The sequence below is a fragment of the Carcharodon carcharias genome, chromosome 4 (assembly GCF_017639515.1).
Source record: "Carcharodon carcharias isolate sCarCar2 chromosome 4, sCarCar2.pri, whole genome shotgun sequence".
In the NCBI taxonomy this organism is placed as follows: domain Eukaryota; kingdom Metazoa; phylum Chordata; class Chondrichthyes; order Lamniformes; family Lamnidae; genus Carcharodon; species Carcharodon carcharias.
This window is the reverse complement of record NC_054470.1, coordinates 133,726,554-133,745,923: the sequence shown is the minus strand read 5'-3', so window position 1 is coordinate 133,745,923 and position 19,370 is coordinate 133,726,554. Positions and strand designations below refer to the sequence as shown.

The following is a 19,370-nucleotide window of genomic DNA, read 5'->3' as shown; positions in this document are numbered from 1 at the left end:
ATTTTCTTATTTGCTTTAGGATAACTCATCCCGGCAGTGGATGAGGTTTCTTAAAAAATGCAAAGGCTGCTTGGCCTTTTCGCCTGCCCTTCAACCATTAAGTTGACCTGGTAATGAAAAATTCAGGACAGTTGTTAACTTAATGGCCTTAATCGGTCTTTTAATTATTGCTGGGCACACTGCCAGCTCCAGCACGTGCTCACCGATCTATCGCGAGACTATGCGATGACGTCAGGATGCTCGCCCGACATCACGCATCATTTTACGCTCGGCTGGATCAGGAGCGTGCCCGCCGCCAAGCTCAATGTTATGCCCTATGTCCCTCATGCTTTTGTTTAATTCAAAGAAGGTGCAGTGCCAGGACATGTTCCTTTTGTCTGCAGAGGACAAATCCCAGCGTGTTAATATATGTAGTTTCTAGCAAATGTAAGTGAGCCACATTGTGAACCTGACAGATGGTCTTAAATTGTTTGTTAGTGTAATTCTTAGCACACATGGGATTATTCAGCAGTACTCTTGTCTATTGCAGACAGCCGAAGGAAAGTGCTATGTGATATGACCCATCAGTCACTCGGATGTACAGCCTAAATATCTGGCATTGCACCAGTACTGAAATTCATATACCACATTACTCATTTGTGTGGTAGGCAGAACGTCTTTTTGGCTTGATGGCAGCATTCTGTTAGTGGAAAACACCATTTGTGTTGCTACTGCATAGTAGCAGCATGAAACAGCTAGCTTCGCCTGTTGCTCAAATTTTTGGGAGAACTCATTTTATTCTTCCAGGGTAATTTGAGCCCAAAATTGGTGGCCCTGGACCCGTTTGTAAGTGTGTGCGATACACATTAAGCTGCAGTTTGATCAGGGTAGTCATTATCCCACAGGATAGCTTTAATGCACAGTATTTCCACGTCAAACTTGTGAGCAAATGGCTTGGGGCCCTATTTACAAGTTTGCTGATGAGGCCAATCTTATACCACGTGTAACTGCAGGACTCCCAACACACACATTGATCAGTGAAGGGAGGCTTACAGTAGACAGTAGTAGAAAAGCTTTTGGTGGATTGATCAACTAGCTCATCGAGGAAGGGAGCCAATTAGATGGCCCTATTTTAAAGATAAATTTGAGTGCGGGATGGAGCATGTTAAGGTGTGTAAGGAAGCTTTAGCACCATTTGAAGTATTGATTAACGTAAGCAGGAAGAGAGGGTAAAGATGGCAAGTGTGGGACAGCTGCCTATAATCCAAAGCCTGTCCCCCAACTATAAGGCACAAGTCGAGAGTCATAGAATACTTTCCACTTGGCTGGATGAGTGCAACTCCAACGACACTTAAGAAGCTTGACACCATCCAGGACAAAGCAACCTGCTTGATTGACACCCATCCACAAACATTTACTCCCTCTACCACCAATGCACAGTGGCAGCAGTGTGTACCATCTACAAGATGCAGGAATTCAGCAAGCCTCTGTGGACAGCACCTTCCAAACCCACTGTCATCTAGAAGGGCAACAGATACAAGGGAACACCACCACCTGGAAGTTCCCCACTAACCCACTCACCATCCTGACTTGGAAGTATATCGCCCTTCCTTCACTGTCGTTGGGTCAAAACCCTGGAACTCCCTCAAGGAGGCAGCTCACCACCGCCTTTTTAAAAAATACCAACTTGTTCAGCTGCTGTTTGGGCAATAGACTGGTATCCTACCCAACCCTGACTTCAGAACAAAGCAAATTCATGAGTAATTAATAAAAAAAGATCGTTAGTAGAACTTCTGAGACAGCAAGGGTTTTTCGAGAATGTACAACAGCACAAGCCCAAACTCTGGAATTGCGAGAGGCAGTTTCATAATTGCAGAATGCTATGGAGCAGGTAGCAACTTCAGTCATTTGCAGGAAAACTTTGCATCATGAACACTAAGCCCAGCTGTACAGGGTTTTCGTGTCTGCTTTGATATTTTCTGAATACAGCAGTTTCTCCATTAACTGGCCTGAGTGTCTTGCATTCAGGAGCATGCCCATGCTGCCCAATTTATTTATTTATTTGTTCATGGGATGTGGACATCACTGGCTAGGCCAGCACTTATTGCCCCTCCCCAATTTCTCTTTAGAAGGTGGTGGTGAGCTGCCTTCTTGAACTGCTGCAATCCCCGTGGTGCCACCCCGCTGTTAAGAACTAGGAAATCGGAGCAGGAGTAGGCCATTCTTCCCTTCAAGCCTACTCCGCCATTCAGCTAGATCATCGTTGATCTTCTACCTTTAAAGCTATTTTCCTGCACAATCTGCATATCCCTTGATGTCTTTAATATCTAGAAATCTATTGACCTCTGTCTTGAATATACTCAATGACTGATCCTGCACAGCCCTCTGAATTAGGGAATTCCAACGATTCACCACCCTCTGATGAAATTCCTTCTCATCTCGGTCTTAAATGGCCTGTCTCTTAATCTGAGCCAGTGTCCCCTGGTTCTAGATTTCCCCCATCCATTACCTAGACAAGTGGAGAGTGTTCCATCAGACTCCTCTATCCTTCCTGCATCTACCTTGTCGATCCCTGTAAGAATTTTGTTAGGAAAAGAGTTCCAGGGTTTTGACCCAGCAACAGTGAAGGATCAGCGATATGGTTCAGATAATGATGTGTCACTTGGAGGGGAACCTGCAGGTGGTGGTGTTCCCATGCAACTGCTGCCCCTGTCCTTCTAGGTGGTACAGGTCATGAGTTTGGAAGGTGCTGTTGACGGAGCCTTGGTAAGTTGTTGCAATGCATCTTATAGATGGTACACATTGCTGTGACTGTGCATTGGTGGTGGAGGGAATGAATATAGTAAGTAGTGGATGGAATTCCGATCAAGCAGGCTGCTTTGCCCTGGATGCTGTCAGGCCTCTTGAGTGTTGTTGGAGCTGCACTCATCCAGGCAAGTGGAGAGTATTCCATCACACTCCTGACTTGTGCCTTATAGACTGCGGACAAGATTGGGGGAATCAGGAGGTGAGGTACTTTCTTCATATTTCCCAGCCTCTGACCTGCTCTTGTAGTCACAGTATTTATATGGCTGGACCAGTTCAATGGTAACTCCCCTGGATGTTGATAGTGGGAGAATTCAGAGATTGTAATGACATTGAACGTCGAGGGGAGATGATTAGATTCTCTTTTGTTGGAGATGGTCATTGCATTGTATATCTAGCTATACAATAGCATTTACCTAGCGAGGTAATAATGTGATATTATGTCACTTGTGTATTCTTATGTGCTTCTCCAGTGTATTTTTGAAGTCAGACCTAGAAATGTTTGATTAGACAAGGCCATTAAGTATGAATATTCGGCTCATTTTATTTTCTGAGAACTTACATCTCCTAACTGTTTTTGAGAGCTGATTTGCATATAGATTTTCCTTTTTCTCTGAACAATTTCTATTTGTAAAACTTGATGTGCATTTTTACCTTCCAGCTTCAGGCCAAGAGACTGTGTGTCAGTCCTTTGTTAGGGCCCAACTTTTCTGGACCAGGGACTTCCTTTTTATTTTAAATTATGACCACAGGAAACAACAAGGCCATGTTCTTGATAACTTCTGATGCAGAGGCTTGCAAACAAGTTTGTTAATTGCACCAACTGCCTATTTTCTGCAGAAATTGTTCTGACTAGACCAAGGTGACCATTTTCAAAATATATAGGTAATTTGTCAGCATTGAGGTGCTTAACCTATTTAATGGGTAGTTCATTCAATGTTTTATTGTAGGTTTTTGACATTCAAATTCATGTAAAATAGCTACATTTCCTGAATTTGTTTTATTCTCCTTAGTGGTTTGGTAACCTGGTGACTATGGAATGGTGGAATGACCTTTGGTTAAATGAAGGATTTGCCACATTCATGGAATTTTTTTCACTTGAAAAAGTATTCCCTGAACTCCAAGTGGTAAGTGAAATTATTCTTTAACTTGTGCTCCATCTTATAAGTTGCTTTTTGTCATGAAAGGGCATGGGATTGTTTTGAAACTCTTTCATTTCTTCCACATAACTACAGCTCATGCATGGAACTGGTTGTGGTCTACATTAAAGCTAATAGAGGCAAAGAATATACTTTCATATCCCAATATTTGTTTGCTTTCTACCAGCCAAAAATTAATATATTTGAGAGCATTTACTTAGTGTGTCTGAGCTCTTGGAATATAGCCCTTGACCAGCTGGTTGGAAAGCAGGCAGTTTGTATAATTGTGGCTATATCAGTATGTCACTGAGGCCTATTCTATGTACAAATGATTGTGAGAAAGAGAGGTGATTGCTAATCCTTAGTAGCAGTCAGCTCTGATCCACTTGATAAAATTAACTGACACTGCATGCTGCTTAAATAGCTGATCTACCTGCTTACAATGCTCTATGCACCCACCTGTGAGCTTGCCACAAACCAGACACCTAACCTAGAAATGTTCCATAACTCCAACCGTATGCTGTTGCACAGAGGCATGTTCTAAAGGAAGCATGTGGTCCTGTCCAGTGGAGCCATTGGCAGGTTCAGCTGGAGCCACCAACTGGAAAGTAGTGGATCAAGACTGTTCAACCGTGTTCTTCAGCACAGGGAAAGAAGCAAGAATGAGGCTGTACTTGCAAAATTCAAAGCAGAGGTCAGCAGCACGCTTTGGGAGCTTTTGAATACCCACCAGATTGAATTTTTGTTGGAATATAAAAACATTTGACAAATGCTGCATGTGAGACAAGGGCCATGGAATTAATGATATTGCTGGCTCTCTGGTTTGAATCTCAATTTTTCTCCCACAGTAGATGTTTAGAAAGGATTCCCAAATTCAGTAGTTAAAAACAATAAATAGCAGTTCGAATATCCTATGAAGAACTGTATAAAAATATAAAATAGTTTAACGAAACAGTGGTATCTCAATTGCTGCAAACATGGAAGTTACATCAGCTTTGGTAAACAATTAATCTAGGAAAATAAATCAGATAGAAATGGTGATTTTTGATTGATTATTTTGAAATGCATGGAAAAAGGGATCAAGTGAAAGCTGAAGATGTTTGTTCAAGCGATGGATAGTAGGATGCATGTAAAGACAAACTGTACATCGTGTGGAAGGAACAGGTTTAACTTGATAGTATCGTGGGTTGACAATAGCGTTGAAACATAGTATGACAGATTTCTAACCAGGAATTCCATTGAGTAATGTTCTTCACTGTGGCAAGGAATCTTTCAATTTAACATCCTATATTTCTGTTAAATACAAGCTATTCATTCAAGATGCTGGAATATGCAGCTTATCCTTCTCAACAGCTGATATATTTGTTACAATCCCCGTGGGGAAACCCTAAGTCAAAATAACCAAATTTACTGTCTGGCCCCCAAATGATGAAATTACCAACAAGATTCCACTTCTTGTTGTTTTTACTTTAACACGAGTCAGAAGCAATACAAATTATACATGCATTAATATCAATTTTACGTAGTTGACACAGTAACCACAAACAGCCACATCACTCCTTGCACAGATGTGGCATCATGTGCGATCTTTCTTTCCAACTCAGCCTCTGGCACTCCCACTCAATAGTTCAGCCCTTGAGTCATGTTCACCAACAGCTGTATTCCATCCAACGTCCCTGGATACAGTTGATACCAACAAGGCACACGTCTATGAACCCCCTCTCACCCAGGTTATGTCAACCCTGATAGTGTAGCTTTCCAGCATTCCTTTTCAACTGACCAACCAATAATACCAGGTTCATGATTTAGTTCTCTGATTCAAACTCTCAGCTCTTTCATATGCCTGAGCTATTTGCACCAAATTTTAGGATTCAGCCCCTTTTAGCTCACTTGTACATCAATTCCCCAAAAGCTTCTGGAATTCTAAGCTGCCCAACAGAAAACTGACCTGCTTGCTCCTAAATACACCAGGAATTTGATAACTGTGTCCTGCTGCAGTACTGCTTCTTGTCTTAACTTCCTTCCTGTTGGCCCTGCTTCCAGGTTAACTGTTGTGAGGTCACATGGACCAGTATTTCTTATCCAAGAAAATTACAATTGACCCTTTTAAAATTGATGCAATCTCTTATAAGTTCCATACAAACATTCTTAAAAACAATTACAGATTCCACAGATATTTCAAAGAAATTACAAGTTTTCCTTACAGTACTGCTTCCAGGTCAAAGGTTGTCACAATATTGCATAAATGCCTTGACTCATCTGCTGCTGAAACCCTCATTCATGTCTTTGTTACCTCCTATATGTGCTTTTTCAATGCACTCCTGACTGATCTTCCATGTTCTACACTCTGTAAACATGAGTTCATCCAAAACTCTGCTGCTTGTGTCTTAACTCACAACAAGTCGTATTCCCCTATCACTTCGATGACTTATATTGGCTCTCAGTCAGAAATGTCTTGATTTTAGAATTTTTTTCCTTGTTTCCAGTTCCCTCCATGGCCCCTCTCCTCCCTATCTCTGTAGTCTTCTCCAGCCCTACCCCACTCCAAGACATCTGCACTCCACTAATTCTGGAGTTCTGTACATCCCCGAATTTAATTGCTCCACCATTGGTGGCCATGCCTTCAGCTGCCTAAGTCCCAAGCTCAAATCCCTTCCTACACCTCTCCATCTCACTTTCTGCCTTTTAAGACACTCATTAAAACCTACCTTTGTGACCAAGCTTTTGGTCATCTGACCTAATAGTTGTTATTGAAATACACTTTATAGCCTGATTTTCAGATGGACTTGTCCATATGGTACTTGCAATCATGACATGCAGAATAATAGCTAGTTGGAAAGGCAATAGGTTCATTTTTATTTCTGTGATTTATTTACAGGCTGACCGCTTTTTGCGTACTCGTTTAAAGGCAATGGAAAAAGATTCGATGAATTCATCTCACCCTCTCTCCACTTCAGTTGAAACTGCTGAGCAAATTGAGGAAATATTTGATTCAATTTCATATGAAAAGGTACTCAAGAAAAGACCATTTTTTAAATATATTAATGAAATTGTACTTAAATGTAGGTTTGCTTACACGTAGCAAGAAGTAGTTCAAATCCAGTGACTCTACATGTGAGGCATCCTATTGTGGCTGGATGTTCAATGAGACTAACAGCAAAGTATTTCTTCACAGGAAGGGAGGGATGCTTAGATCACTTCTTAATGCCCTAGTCTACCTCCAGTTGTCTGTGTATGTAGATCACTGTTTGAATTGACTGCAATTAAGCAACCTCACTGTCATGTTTGATTCTGAGCTGAGCTCTACATCCTTGTCACTACTATTTGGAGGGGTAGACCTGTCATTGGGCCTGGGACTCTTCCAGTCTGATTCCAGATATCCTGAGAAGCCAGAACCGAATGAACACTGGATGCCAGAGCTGGGCAAACAGCAGAAAGCAGCTGAATGAGTTCTGAAGAGCCGATTCTGTCAACCAGTGTCTGTGCTATCTGGACTTGGGTCAATGGGTTGTGTCTCAATGGAAGATTGTACATTCAAAATTGGGCAAACAAAAAAAAAAATCCAACATTTTGGTGTAGCTATCTAAATATTTTTGTGTTTGTGTCAGACACTGTCCAAGCAAAGAAATTTAAAAGCAATTCCTCCTTCCTCAATTGTTTTCTCTCTTCAATCCCAGTTCCCCCTCACTTTCAAAACAGCTGTAACCTTGTGTCTTAAGGTTACCCTTGTGCTTGTTCTCACACACTGCACCTGAAACCATTAAATAGGTATTTGTCACCTCAGTACTTCACTTTTCCAGTATCCCGCCAGCAAACACTAGCCTCTCGGGCTCTAACTTAAATGAACTATGGGCAGAATTTTTTGCCTGCCCAGCAGGTGGGCCCAACCTGCCGCCATTTTATGTGGGCGGGCCAATGCGCTTCCTGTGCGGGCGGTGAGGGGGATTCCCCAAAAGCGAGAGTGCGCTCTTTCACGCATGCACACAAAAGATCGCACATCTCCCTGAGGCTAAGTGCTGCATCAGGGAGATCACTGACACTTTTAAAAAGAGAAAAAAAAATTCCCTAACATGTCCCCTCATGTGACAATGTCACATGAGATGGGACATTCATAAATTACAGTAAAACTTTATTAAACTTTTTAGAATCCTGCATGAAACCTCAACCCGCCGATGGATGAGGTTCCATGTTTTTCTATTTGCCACCAGGGCTCCTGGCCTGCCCGACAGCCTTAAGGTTGGACGGGCAGATCCTTTAATTGTTTAAATGATCTTGTCGAAGGCCTCAATTGGCCATTGACAGATCAGCGGGCGCAGAGCTGATTTTGCTGTGCCCCCACCTTTCTGAAAATTTAAATGGGAGCGGGATGACATCAGGCCAACATCATCCTGCGTCATTTTACACGTCGGCGAGCGGGCCCCACCCCCTGCTCGCCGACGTCAAAATTCTGCCCTTATTTCATCCAGAGCTCTGCTGTGTGCACACTGGCAAATAGGATTTCATTCAGACCAATCGGTCATTACCAATCTTTACTGCACCCTGTTCCTTAGCGCATTAATTTTAAAACTCTTGTTCTGATTTTCAAGTTCGTTTGCAGTCTTGACACTTAGTTTTGTACACTCCTCAAACCATCTCACCCTACCTGTAGTCTCTGTGTTAGTCAGTAATAGTACTTTGGTCTTTGTGTCGGGAGATCGTGAGTTTAAGCCCAATTCCAGGACTACTGCTTACAGAACACATTATCTAGGCTGACACTTCCGTGTAGTCCTAAGGGAGTGCTGCATTGTCTGATGAATGAGACATTAAACTGAGGCCTTGTCTTCTCACTCAGCATGTAGAAGATCTAATGGTAATATCTGGGAACAACTGAGGATTTCTTCTGATGTCCGGGGCAATGTTTGCTCTTGACCAGTACCAACAAAAAAAGTACCTGGTCATCCATCACAAATTGCAAATTAGTGCAACTTCCCACACTTAAACTTGCTTGGTTTCAACCTCTTGTAGCCACCTGGCTCCAATCTTGAAACCACCCTTAGAACTCGCTACTTGAAATGCATTTTTGACCCCTAACCACTTCTTTTTGTGCGTAGGTCTAACTTCAAGTTTTGCTGGTTTAATGTGTTGCTGTTGCAGCAGCATTTAACTGAGATCAATCTTTGAAATGCAACTTAATTTTTGAGTTTGTTAAAATCAGATGTTGCCCCAAATACTTCTCTGGCTGATTGGAATAACTGGTTAAAAAGCCAAAGTAATTTTCTTTCTCTCACACACGCACACACGATATTTATTGTCTGGTGCTGATACTTCATATGTAGGAATAGCCAGTGAAAGTAAAAATCCTCACTCATTAAAATGTATTTTGATGTATTAATAAATTATGTCACCCCCAGCCAATCAGGTGCTGAGTGTGCCTGTCTGAGAAATCCTTTTCAAATCATTTGAAATATTTCTGAGCTCAAATTACAACCTTAGGCTCTATAATTAGAAACAGCTGCCATCTGCTGGGAACAGAGGACACAGCTTTAAAGATCTGTCTTGGTTGATGTATATAACACTTTGAAGCTTTTGCTTTGCATTTCACTGTTAATGACTACAATGACTTTATTCTGTGCAAGATTTATTATATAACGCTTGACTTTTCAATTCCCCAGGGTGGTTGTTGTGATGGTAAATGAGGAAAGATGAATTCCCCCCATGAGTGGAATTGAAAGGTCAACAGTAAGCCTGCTGTAGCTAGATGTGATCTCTTGTTTCTCCCCCCCAACCCCCCTCCTCCATTGAGGATATGCTTGCATCTATTTTTCTTGCCTTCAAACTAACTTTGGTTGAATTCCAACTTGGTCCTAGGAATTAAGATAATTGGTTTTGCAGCTTACTTCTCCTACCCCCCCCCCCCCCGCCCTGTTTTCATTCCTGTCTCCTTTTCTTGCAGATGCTAACACTTGCTAATTGGTGATTTTCTGGGCGCAGTAGCCTTCAAATACCTTTCCCAAATATTTATTCTATATACCTGTTTTATTGGACAAGGACTGCTTGCAGATGGTGGAGGGCATCACTGTGCCCTTACCCATTCACTTTCCAATGAGAGAGAAAAATTCCAAGGGCAGGACCCACCACCCATGGTTAACGATAAAAGTTAAAGACAGTATCAAACTTAAAGAAAAAGCAAATAATTTACACAAAGATCGGTAACAGGTCAGAAGATTGAACAGAATATAAAAAACAGCAAACAATGACTAAAAGATTACGAAGGAGGGAAGAATTAGAATACAAGAGAAAGCTAGCCAGAAATATGAAGACCGTAGTAAGAGTTTCTAAAGATACTTACATAAGAAAAGAATTAAGAAAGTGAGCATTGGTCCTATAGAAAGTACATCTGGGGAATTAATTATAGAAAATAAGGAGATGGCAGATGAACTGAATAGGTATTTTGCATCTATCTTCACTATAAAGGATACAAGTAACGTCCCAGAAATTGCTGAAAATCAGGAATTGGAAAGGAGGGAGGAATTTAAGAAAATTACAGTCACCAGGGAAGTGGTATTTAGCAAACTGCTGGAGCTGCAGGCTGACAAATCCTCAGATCCTGATGGACTTCATCATAGGGTCTTTAAAAAGTGGCTAGTGGAATAGTTGATGGTTTTAATTTTCCAAAATTCCCTGGATTTGGGGGAGGTGCCATTAGATTGGAAAATAGCAAATGTAACTCAAAGTAGGAAACTGCAGACCAGGTAGCTTAACATCTGTCATAGGGAAGATGTTAGAAGCTATTAAAGATGATAGACTAGAGCACTTAGATAAATTCCAGGCAATCAAGCAGGTCAGCATGGTTTTGTGAAAGGGAAATCATGTTTAACAAATTTATTGGAGTTCTTTGAAGGAGTCACATGTGCTGTAGAATAAGGGAACTGGTGGATGTACTATGCTTCCATTTCCAGATGGCCACATCAAAGGTTACTGTGAAAAGTAAAAGCTCATGGTGTAGGGGGTAACATATTGGCATGGATAGAAGGGCATGGATAGAAGATTGGCTCACAAACAGGAATCAGCGGGTAGATGGGTCTTTTTCTGGTTGGCAGGATATAATGAGTGGCATGCCACAGGGATCAGTGCTGGGGCCTCAACTTTTCAGTTTATATAAATGACTTGGATGAAGGGACAGATGGTATGGCTAAATTTGCTGATGGTACAAATATAGGAAGGAAAGTAAGTTGTGAAGAGGACATAGGGAGACTACAAAGGGACATAAATAGGTTAAGCGAGTGGGCAAAGATCTCACAAATGGAGTATAATGTGGGAAAATGTGAAATTGTCCATTTTGACAGGAAGAATAAAAAAGAAACATGTTACCTAAATGGTGAGAGATTACAGATCTGAGATTCATAGGGATCTGGGTGTCCTAGTGCATGAATCCCAAAAGGCTAATATGCAGGTACAGCAAGTAATTAGGAAAGCTAATAGAATGTTATTATTTATTGCAAGGGAAATTGAATGTAAAAGTAGGAAAGTTGTGCTTCAATCGTAAAGGGCACTGGTGAAACCACACTTGAGTACTGTGTACAGTCTTGGTCTCCTTTTTTTAAGGAAAGGCATAAATGCATTAGAAGCAGTCAGAGAAGGTTTACGAAACTAATGCCAGGAATGGGTCGGTTGTCTTAAGAGGAAAGATTGGACAGGCTAAGCTTGTATCTGCTGGAGTTTAGAAGAGTGAGAGGTGACTTGATTGAAACACAAAACCCTGAGGAACCTTGACAGGGTGGATGTGGAGAGGATGTTCCCTCTCGTGGGAGAATCTAGAACTAGGGGTCACTGTTTAAAAATAAGGGGTCGCCCATTTAAGACAGATGAGAAGAATTTTTTTCTCTGAGGATAGCGAGTCCTTGGTACTTCCTTCCTCAAAAGGCGGTGGAAACAGTGTCTCTGAATGTTTTCGGGGTGGATAGATACTTGATAAACAAAGGGGTGAAGGGTTATTGGGAGTAGTCAGGAGGTTACAACCATGATCTTATTCAATGGTGGAGCAAGCTTGAAGGGCCTAGTGGCCTACTCCTACTCCTAACATGTATGTTAGTAAGGTGTCATTGAACGGTACCTTTCAACTTTTTTCTTTTCACGTATAAATGCCTTTCCTTGGCCCATATTTAATATAGGAATGTATAAGCATAATCATATTTTTTTTGATCTTTGAGTCTTTTGTCCCTGTAAATTTGTAAAGTAGTTGCAATTAACTCTGAGCAACTCTGACACAGAATTCTTGCAGCAAGGAATTGCTACTTGGAGATTCTAATGCTAGCAATATAATAGACAGATATTTTAACAATTCAGAGACTGGAGTGTGTGTTATCTTATCACAGCAACTTTTTTCAATGTAGTAAATTTTAACTGTGGCTGCATGGTCTCATCCACATGCAGTATTAACAGTTCTTGGGCAGTGTGTGATATAAAGGCAGACAGAACCTCGCTTTAATGTCTTATCCCTCAATATTGCACTAAAGTGCCAGCCTGAATCGTGTGCTCAAGTTTATGGAGTGCGGCTTCTGACTGAAATTGCAATCCCATAGAGAACAATAACTTTCAACAAGATATTAATTTTCCAGTGACTGATGAGAAAAAAAATCGCAGGACAACATTTCACATTTTAAGACTTTCTTATTGAAACAAACAAACTAAAATCAACATTGACTAAACATTGAGATAAAAACAAAAAAACTGCGGATGCTGGAAATCCAAAACAAAAACAGAATTACCTGGAAAAACTCAGCGGGTCTGGCAGCATCGGCGGAGAAGAAAAGAGTTGACATTTCGAGTCCTCATGAACTTTCAACAGTACTGTTCTGTTGAAGGGTCATGAGGACTCGAAACATCAACTCTTTTCTTCTCCACCGATGCTGCCAGACCTGCTGAGTTTTTCCAGGTAATTCTGTTTTTGTTCTAAAAGCAGCTGTCTGTCTTTCCACATCAAGGTGTGAAAACTGACACTTCATTTTCAATAGGTTTGAGTTGCTTTCCATTACAACCAGATCACATGACCCTGTTTCTGGGCTGTGGTTTAGTATGGCTTTCATCCCCTCTATTCAGAACATTCCGTTTTGCCTTCATTTAAAGGAGACATTTTAAACCATAATTGTTTTGCAAAGTCCTGCATTCATAACACTAAAAGGCACTTAGACCAATGGTAGATAAAGTAGTAAGACCTAACTCTACATTTGAACATCCAGAAGGCAGTTGAAGAAGAAATAGTAAATGTCTTTACTATGTCTTTCCATCATGCTGTGGGAAGAAAGAGGTAAATGTGACTGCCCCCTTCATAAAAGCAAACAAGGATAAGGTCAGAAATCATAAACCAATTAGTAATACTTTTCCAGTAGCTTAGCAACAAAGAACTTATATTATGGGGTGAAATGATTGAAAAACTACAGTGGATTTTCAAAAAGCATTTGATCATAACAGAATTATGGCAGAGATAATGGAGCATGAAATTGAAAAGAATCTTTCCTCATGGATGTAAATATGGTTGGAGGACAGAAAGCAATACATAGCTCTAAGACAACTTTCTTTTGAATTGCTAAGCCATGTGGTGAGTGATATTTCACAGGGATCCATGTTTCAGACATTCTTATTTACTGTGTACATGGATAATTTAGACTTGGGAATTGAGGGAAACAATATTTAAATTTGTTAATAACGCCAAGTTTGTAGGGTGGGGGTGGTGGAAGTGGAATATTGTGGAAAAGATTGTAGAGACTGCAGGATGGACAAGTTGGTGATGTATTAAGTCCTACGTTTTGAAAGTGTGAACAAGGAAATGAAATGTACATTTAACAGCTTAAATTGACGGTAAGGTAAATAATTTTCACCGGTTAATGAAACAACATTTAGAGGGCACAAATTTAAAAGACTCTTGAAATTTGAAAAAAAGTTAGAATAAGAAATAAAAGTATTTGAAATTTTCTACTGCAAACAGTCCAAACATTCTTTAAAAATGGAATTAGATGACTGGTTGAAAAAATGTACCTCAATGGGAAGTGATCAGAAGATGATTAAACCAGATAGATTATTTGGAGAAAAACATGTATAGATTTTTTTGGTTGATTGGCTTGTGTGAGCTAGAACGTTGTGGTCCTGTATTTCACGACTTATAAGCAGTTTTAAATATGTGCATGAGCAGAATAAGAAAGAGCTCTCTGCAATTTTTTAAAAAATTCATTCTAGAGATGTGGGTGTCACTGCCAATTTATCGCCTTGTCCTTGTTGCTTTGAGAAACTGGTGATGCAACTGAGGGGCGCTAGAAATGCTTCCATTAGTAAAATTATGAATTTTAGGTGGTGCTCCAGTCTCACTATACGACCAAAGTTCAGAAACAATGGACTGGATCTGGCAATTCCATTAGCAGTGAATGCTGAGATGTTCGCTGCTGTCGATGAACATAACAAAACCGCAACTTCAGGGAGCTGAGAAGTGCAGCCCTTTAAATCAGTAGGAGTCAGCCAAAACACTTCCGCCCTCAAACTCTACTCACCAATCCTTCTGACTCTCCAGCCAACTCCCCTGCAGCCTCAGCACTTGCTCACTTAAATTGCACATGAGAATGGATTGGCATTTGTCTGTCCTGGGAGAAGATAGACTGTACCCAGGGTGTATGTCAGTTTGTATTGAATATCGTCTGTAGAGGCTGATTCACAAGTGGCAATCCTGCAGCTGGCACAGGTGAATAGTGTTGGCCCAAGGTTGACCGATGTTTTTCCTTCCTGCTGGCTTTCTTTCCTGCTATCTAGTCACTTCTTTTGGCCTTTTTTTTTTGCACTCTTCCTGACTGCTTGTCTCCAGGCACACTGGTCAGCAGTCAAGATTTCTCATGCATCGACTTGATGCACCACATCGACTGGAGAGAGACACAAGAATAGGATGTTGGTATCTTTGTAACCAGCTGGAAGCTAAAAAGGGCCCCTCCAGGCAGAGGAAATTTGAAATAAGCAGCAGGATAAAAACTTACTAATGACAACATCTGAGGGCAGCCACCTTGTTTTTACTTCATTATCTTTCTTGTAGAAACCTAACACGGCAATATGATGAAGTAAGGGGGGGGCCTGTTACTTGTGGCCTTGTTTGTAAAGTTAAAGCATCCAGCTGCTGCATTTCCCATACATGGCTCATGTCTCCTTAGTCCTGTTGATGGTGAAGAAGAGCCGAGGGGGATGATGGTGTTCAGGGGGGTGGAGTGGGGGAGGTTGATGAGATGAGGACAGGGTGTGGGGGTAGGCTAGAATTAAAAGTAGAACAAGGCAAACTAATGGAGCTGCGGGCTGACAAGTCAGTGAGTCCAGATGGACTACATCCTAGGGTCTTAAAAGAGGTGGCTAATGAGGTAGTAGGTGTTAATTTTCCAAAATTGCCTAGATTCTAGAAAGGCTGTATCAGACTGGAAAGCAGAAAATATAACTCCTCTGTTCAAGAAGGGAGGAAGGCAGAAAACAGCAAACTTTTGGCCAGTTAGCTTGATGTCTGTCATGGGGAAGGTGTTAGAGTCGATCATTAAAGAGATTACAGCTGGGCACTTGGAAAAGTTCAAGGTAATCGGGAAGAGTCAGCATGGTTTTATGAAAAGGAAATCACATTTAACCAATTTATTAGAGTTCTTTAAAGGGGTAACATGTGCCTGTAGATGTACTGTACTATTCTGGGATATCCAGAAAGCATTTGATAAGGTGCAACATCAAAGGTTATTGCAGAAAATAAAAGCTCATAGTGTAAGGGATAATGTATTAGCATGGATAGAAGATTGGCTGGCTGGCAGAAAACAGTATGCATAAATGGGTCTTTATCTGATTGGCAAGATGTGACGAGTGGAGTCCTGCAGTGGTCTGTGCCAGGGCCTCAACTTTTTACAATTTACATCAATGACTTAGATGCGGGGAGCAAAGGCATGGTAGCTAAATTCGCAGGTGACATAAAGATAGGTGGGAAAGTATGTTGTGAACAAGACATAAGGAGCTTGCAGGCAGATATAATAAGTTGAGTGAGTGGGCAAAAATATGGCAGAGTATAATGTAGGAAAATGTGAAATTGTTCATTTTTGCAGGAAGAATAAAAAAAGCAGAGTGTTACTTAACAGAGAACAACTGCAGAATTCCAAGGTGCAAAGAGATCTAGGTGTTCTCGTGCATGAGTCACAAAAAGTTAGTTATGTAGGTACAGCAAGTAATTAGGAAGGCTAATGGAATGCTATCCTTTATTGCGAGAAGAATTGAACATAAAAGTAAGAATGTTATGCTTCAGTTATACAGGGCTTTGGTGAGACCACATCTCAAATACTGTGTACAGTTTTGGTCTCCTTATTTAAAGAAGGATATAAATGTGTTGGAGGTGGTTCAGAGGATGTTTACTGGGTTGATACTTGGAGGAAGCGGGTTGTCTTATGATGATAGGTTGAATAGGCTGGGCTTGTTTCCACTGGAGTTTAGACGAGTGAGGAGTGACTCGATTGAAGTATCTAAGATCCTAAATGGCCTTGACAAGGTGGATGTAAAAAGGATGTTTCCCTTGTGGATGAGTCCAGAACCAGGGGGTACTGTTTTAAAATTAGGGATCGCCCTTATAGGACAGAGATGAGGAGAAATTTTTTCTGAGGGCTGTGAGACTTTGGAACACTCTGCCTCAGAAGGTGGTGAAAGCAGGTTCACTGAATATTTTTAAGGCAGAGGCTGATAGATTCTCATTAGGCACGGGAATCAAAGATTATTGGGGGTAGATGGAATTGTGGAACTTGAAACACAAACAGAGCAGCTATGATCTTATTGAATGGTGGAGCAGGTTCGAGGGCCTGAATGGCCTACTTCTGCTCCTATTTCATTATGTTCTTATGAAAACATTAAACTGATTAAAACACACACAAAACACTTACCTTTGATTGAGCTGAAGGCAGACCTCAAGGAGTGTGTCTTCATCTTGTGATGTCAAAAGGGCGTGACTTCACTGGAACTGCAGCTCGCTGCTAGGCCTCCCAACTTACCTTGCTGATGGATCCATGCTGTAGCTGAGTGAACAAGTTCCTGCTGCAGCCTAGGAAAAAGATAAGAATGTATTTTTAACTGCAGTCAGCTGTGTGCACCTCTGTTTTGCCATAACTGCAAGATCTAGGCCAATGCTATTGCTGACATTCTTTCATAGAGATGTATACAACATTGCAACTGGCTCATTTGCAACTTTCAGGAAAGTTATCAATAATTCTCCAACTGTATTAATTTACTTTGCTGTCAACTGCAGCATCTGTTAGTCAGAAAAGCAGAAACGTGTCTACAAAGCCCCCGCAAAATAATGAAAGTATATTACTTTGCACTTCAACTGCAGGAGAGAATGGTGTAATTGTGAAAAATCCAAATAATACAGGTTCAAAACAATTTGCATTTTAAGAAAGACATTCAGAATGAGCAATCTTCTCTCTTTCTCCTTCAGGGGGCTTCCATTCTTTTGATGTTGAAGGACTTTCTTGGCGAAACAGTTTTCCAGCAAGGAATTGAGAGATACTTGAATGAACACAAGTATGGGAACACAAAAACTGAAGACTTGTGGAACAGTATTACCAAAGTATGTATCCTAATCTTAATGCTTATTGTAAAACTAGAATAGATATTTTGATCTTCTCAGGTGCAGTAGTAGATAGTCACATGAAAGAATGGCCCAGAATTTGCTGCCAAAGTAATGGTGAATTTAATGTCCCTCAACATTATTAATGTTTAAATCGTGCAACAATTTGTGGTGAGAAAAAGACACCATATGAATTGCAAATCAGTTAATTGGCAAAGCTAGATAATTTACATTGCTGTGTTGTTAGCCTCACAAAAAGGGTAGCTTATCCTCAATCTCCCTGTAAGCTTTATGAAGTTGCTCTTTAAATTCACTGCAGAAAGTTAAGACTGCTACTTAACAGCGTAAGTACCTTTTAATAATCATTATATTTCTGCATTGCCAATCAAACTCTGTGGTCCATGAAAGAAACAATATTAACTATGGAATCTCATTCCTACAGGTGGTAAGTTATTTATGGTTGATGTTTGACCTAAAGTTAAACTTCCAACCTCATATCTGCTCCATCACCAAAAATGTCTATCCTCAATTACATAACATCATCTACCTTTGCCTCAGCTTATCTGCTGCTGGAGTCCTTATCCATGCCTCAGTTACATCTAGATTTATCTTCCAATGATATCCTGGCCAGCTTCCCATCCTCTATCCTATATGAAACTTGAGCTCATCCAAAAGCTTTCACCCTGTGTCCGAACTCTCAACAAGTGCCATTCACCATCACCCCTGGGTTCACTGGCCTCTCCCCTCCCTATCTATGTTACCTCCCAGATCGCTACAAACCTTCAATCTCGGTGCTCCTCTAATTCTGGCTTCTTGTGCATCCCAGATTTTTACTGCTCCGCCATTGGCAGTTATGCCTTCAGCTGTGTCGGCCTTGACCTTTGGAATTTTCCCCATGTACATCTCCATCTTTCTACCTCCCCCCTTTTTAAGATACTCCTTAAAACCTATCTCTTCAACTGAGTTTTTGGGCATCTGTTCTAATAATTCCTTATGTGGCTTGGTGCCAAATTTTATTTGATAATATTCCTGTGAAGCAGCTTGGGAGGTGTTACAATATTAGAAGTGTCATAAATGCAATTTGTTAGGGATTTTTAAAATGGTAAATTTGAAGGAAAAATTGATTTTGTTTTATGTCTCTTAATTCCCCATGCTCACTTAATCTAGTCTTTATTTTCCTTTTTTTCTTTTCGTACCTGATTTGACACTGATTTACCCATTTTAATTCACCTTCCTTCTGTGTTGATCATTTATTTTCTAAATCCTTAAACCTTATCAGTTAAAGAAATGCATTGGTCAGAATTTTATGCTTCCCCCACTCCCCTTAAAGGCTACCTAAGGATCTTTTCCCACCCAGCCTCAATTTTTAGGCTGGCAGGCTGATGACAGCTCAGAGGGGAAGGCTTTAAATAAGCTGAGTTAGATCTCTGAAGATAGTTGGGGGTGGGTGGGGTGCACCTCCATCAGAAGGCCCTTTCTGACTGGGGGCAGCCTCCCCTCAGGACCCTGCCCAGTGACCTCTGGCCTTCCCTCTCCTCCCCCAAACTCCTGCCCCCCCGCCCTCCCCCCCCCTCCCCACTCCTGCCTATTCCCCAAGACTCCAATTGCCCCCTCATGAACCACCAACCCCCCCCCCCCACAAACATTGTCTACCCTCTCCACCCTGGGATCCTTGCCACCTATCAGTCCTCCAGGTCCCGGGACTTAGTTCCAGGCAGCTCCCTGCAGTGCCTCTTCCAACCACTGCAGCACTGTGCCTGGAGGGACTGGCGGGACTTCCTCCCAAGTGAAGATGGAAGACCTGCCAATAACGCATGTTAGGGCGTAAAATGGCATCGGAGTTGTTGGAGTAGGCGGGGATG

General features: G+C 41.3%; 1 protein-coding gene across 1 annotated transcript in view; it reads left to right on the top strand.

Moving 5' to 3' along the window:
• LOC121277323 (leucyl/cystinyl aminopeptidase) overlaps positions 1-19,370 on the top strand; it is a 136,912-nt gene that overhangs the window by 62,995 nt on the left and 54,547 nt on the right. The window contains exons 7-9 of the mRNA XM_041186652.1: positions 3,798-3,911; positions 6,802-6,933; positions 17,377-17,508. Of these exons, the coding sequence (XP_041042586.1) occupies positions 3,798-3,911; positions 6,802-6,933; positions 17,377-17,508 (378 nt within the window). The remainder of the gene's footprint in view (positions 1-3,797; positions 3,912-6,801; positions 6,934-17,376; positions 17,509-19,370) is intronic.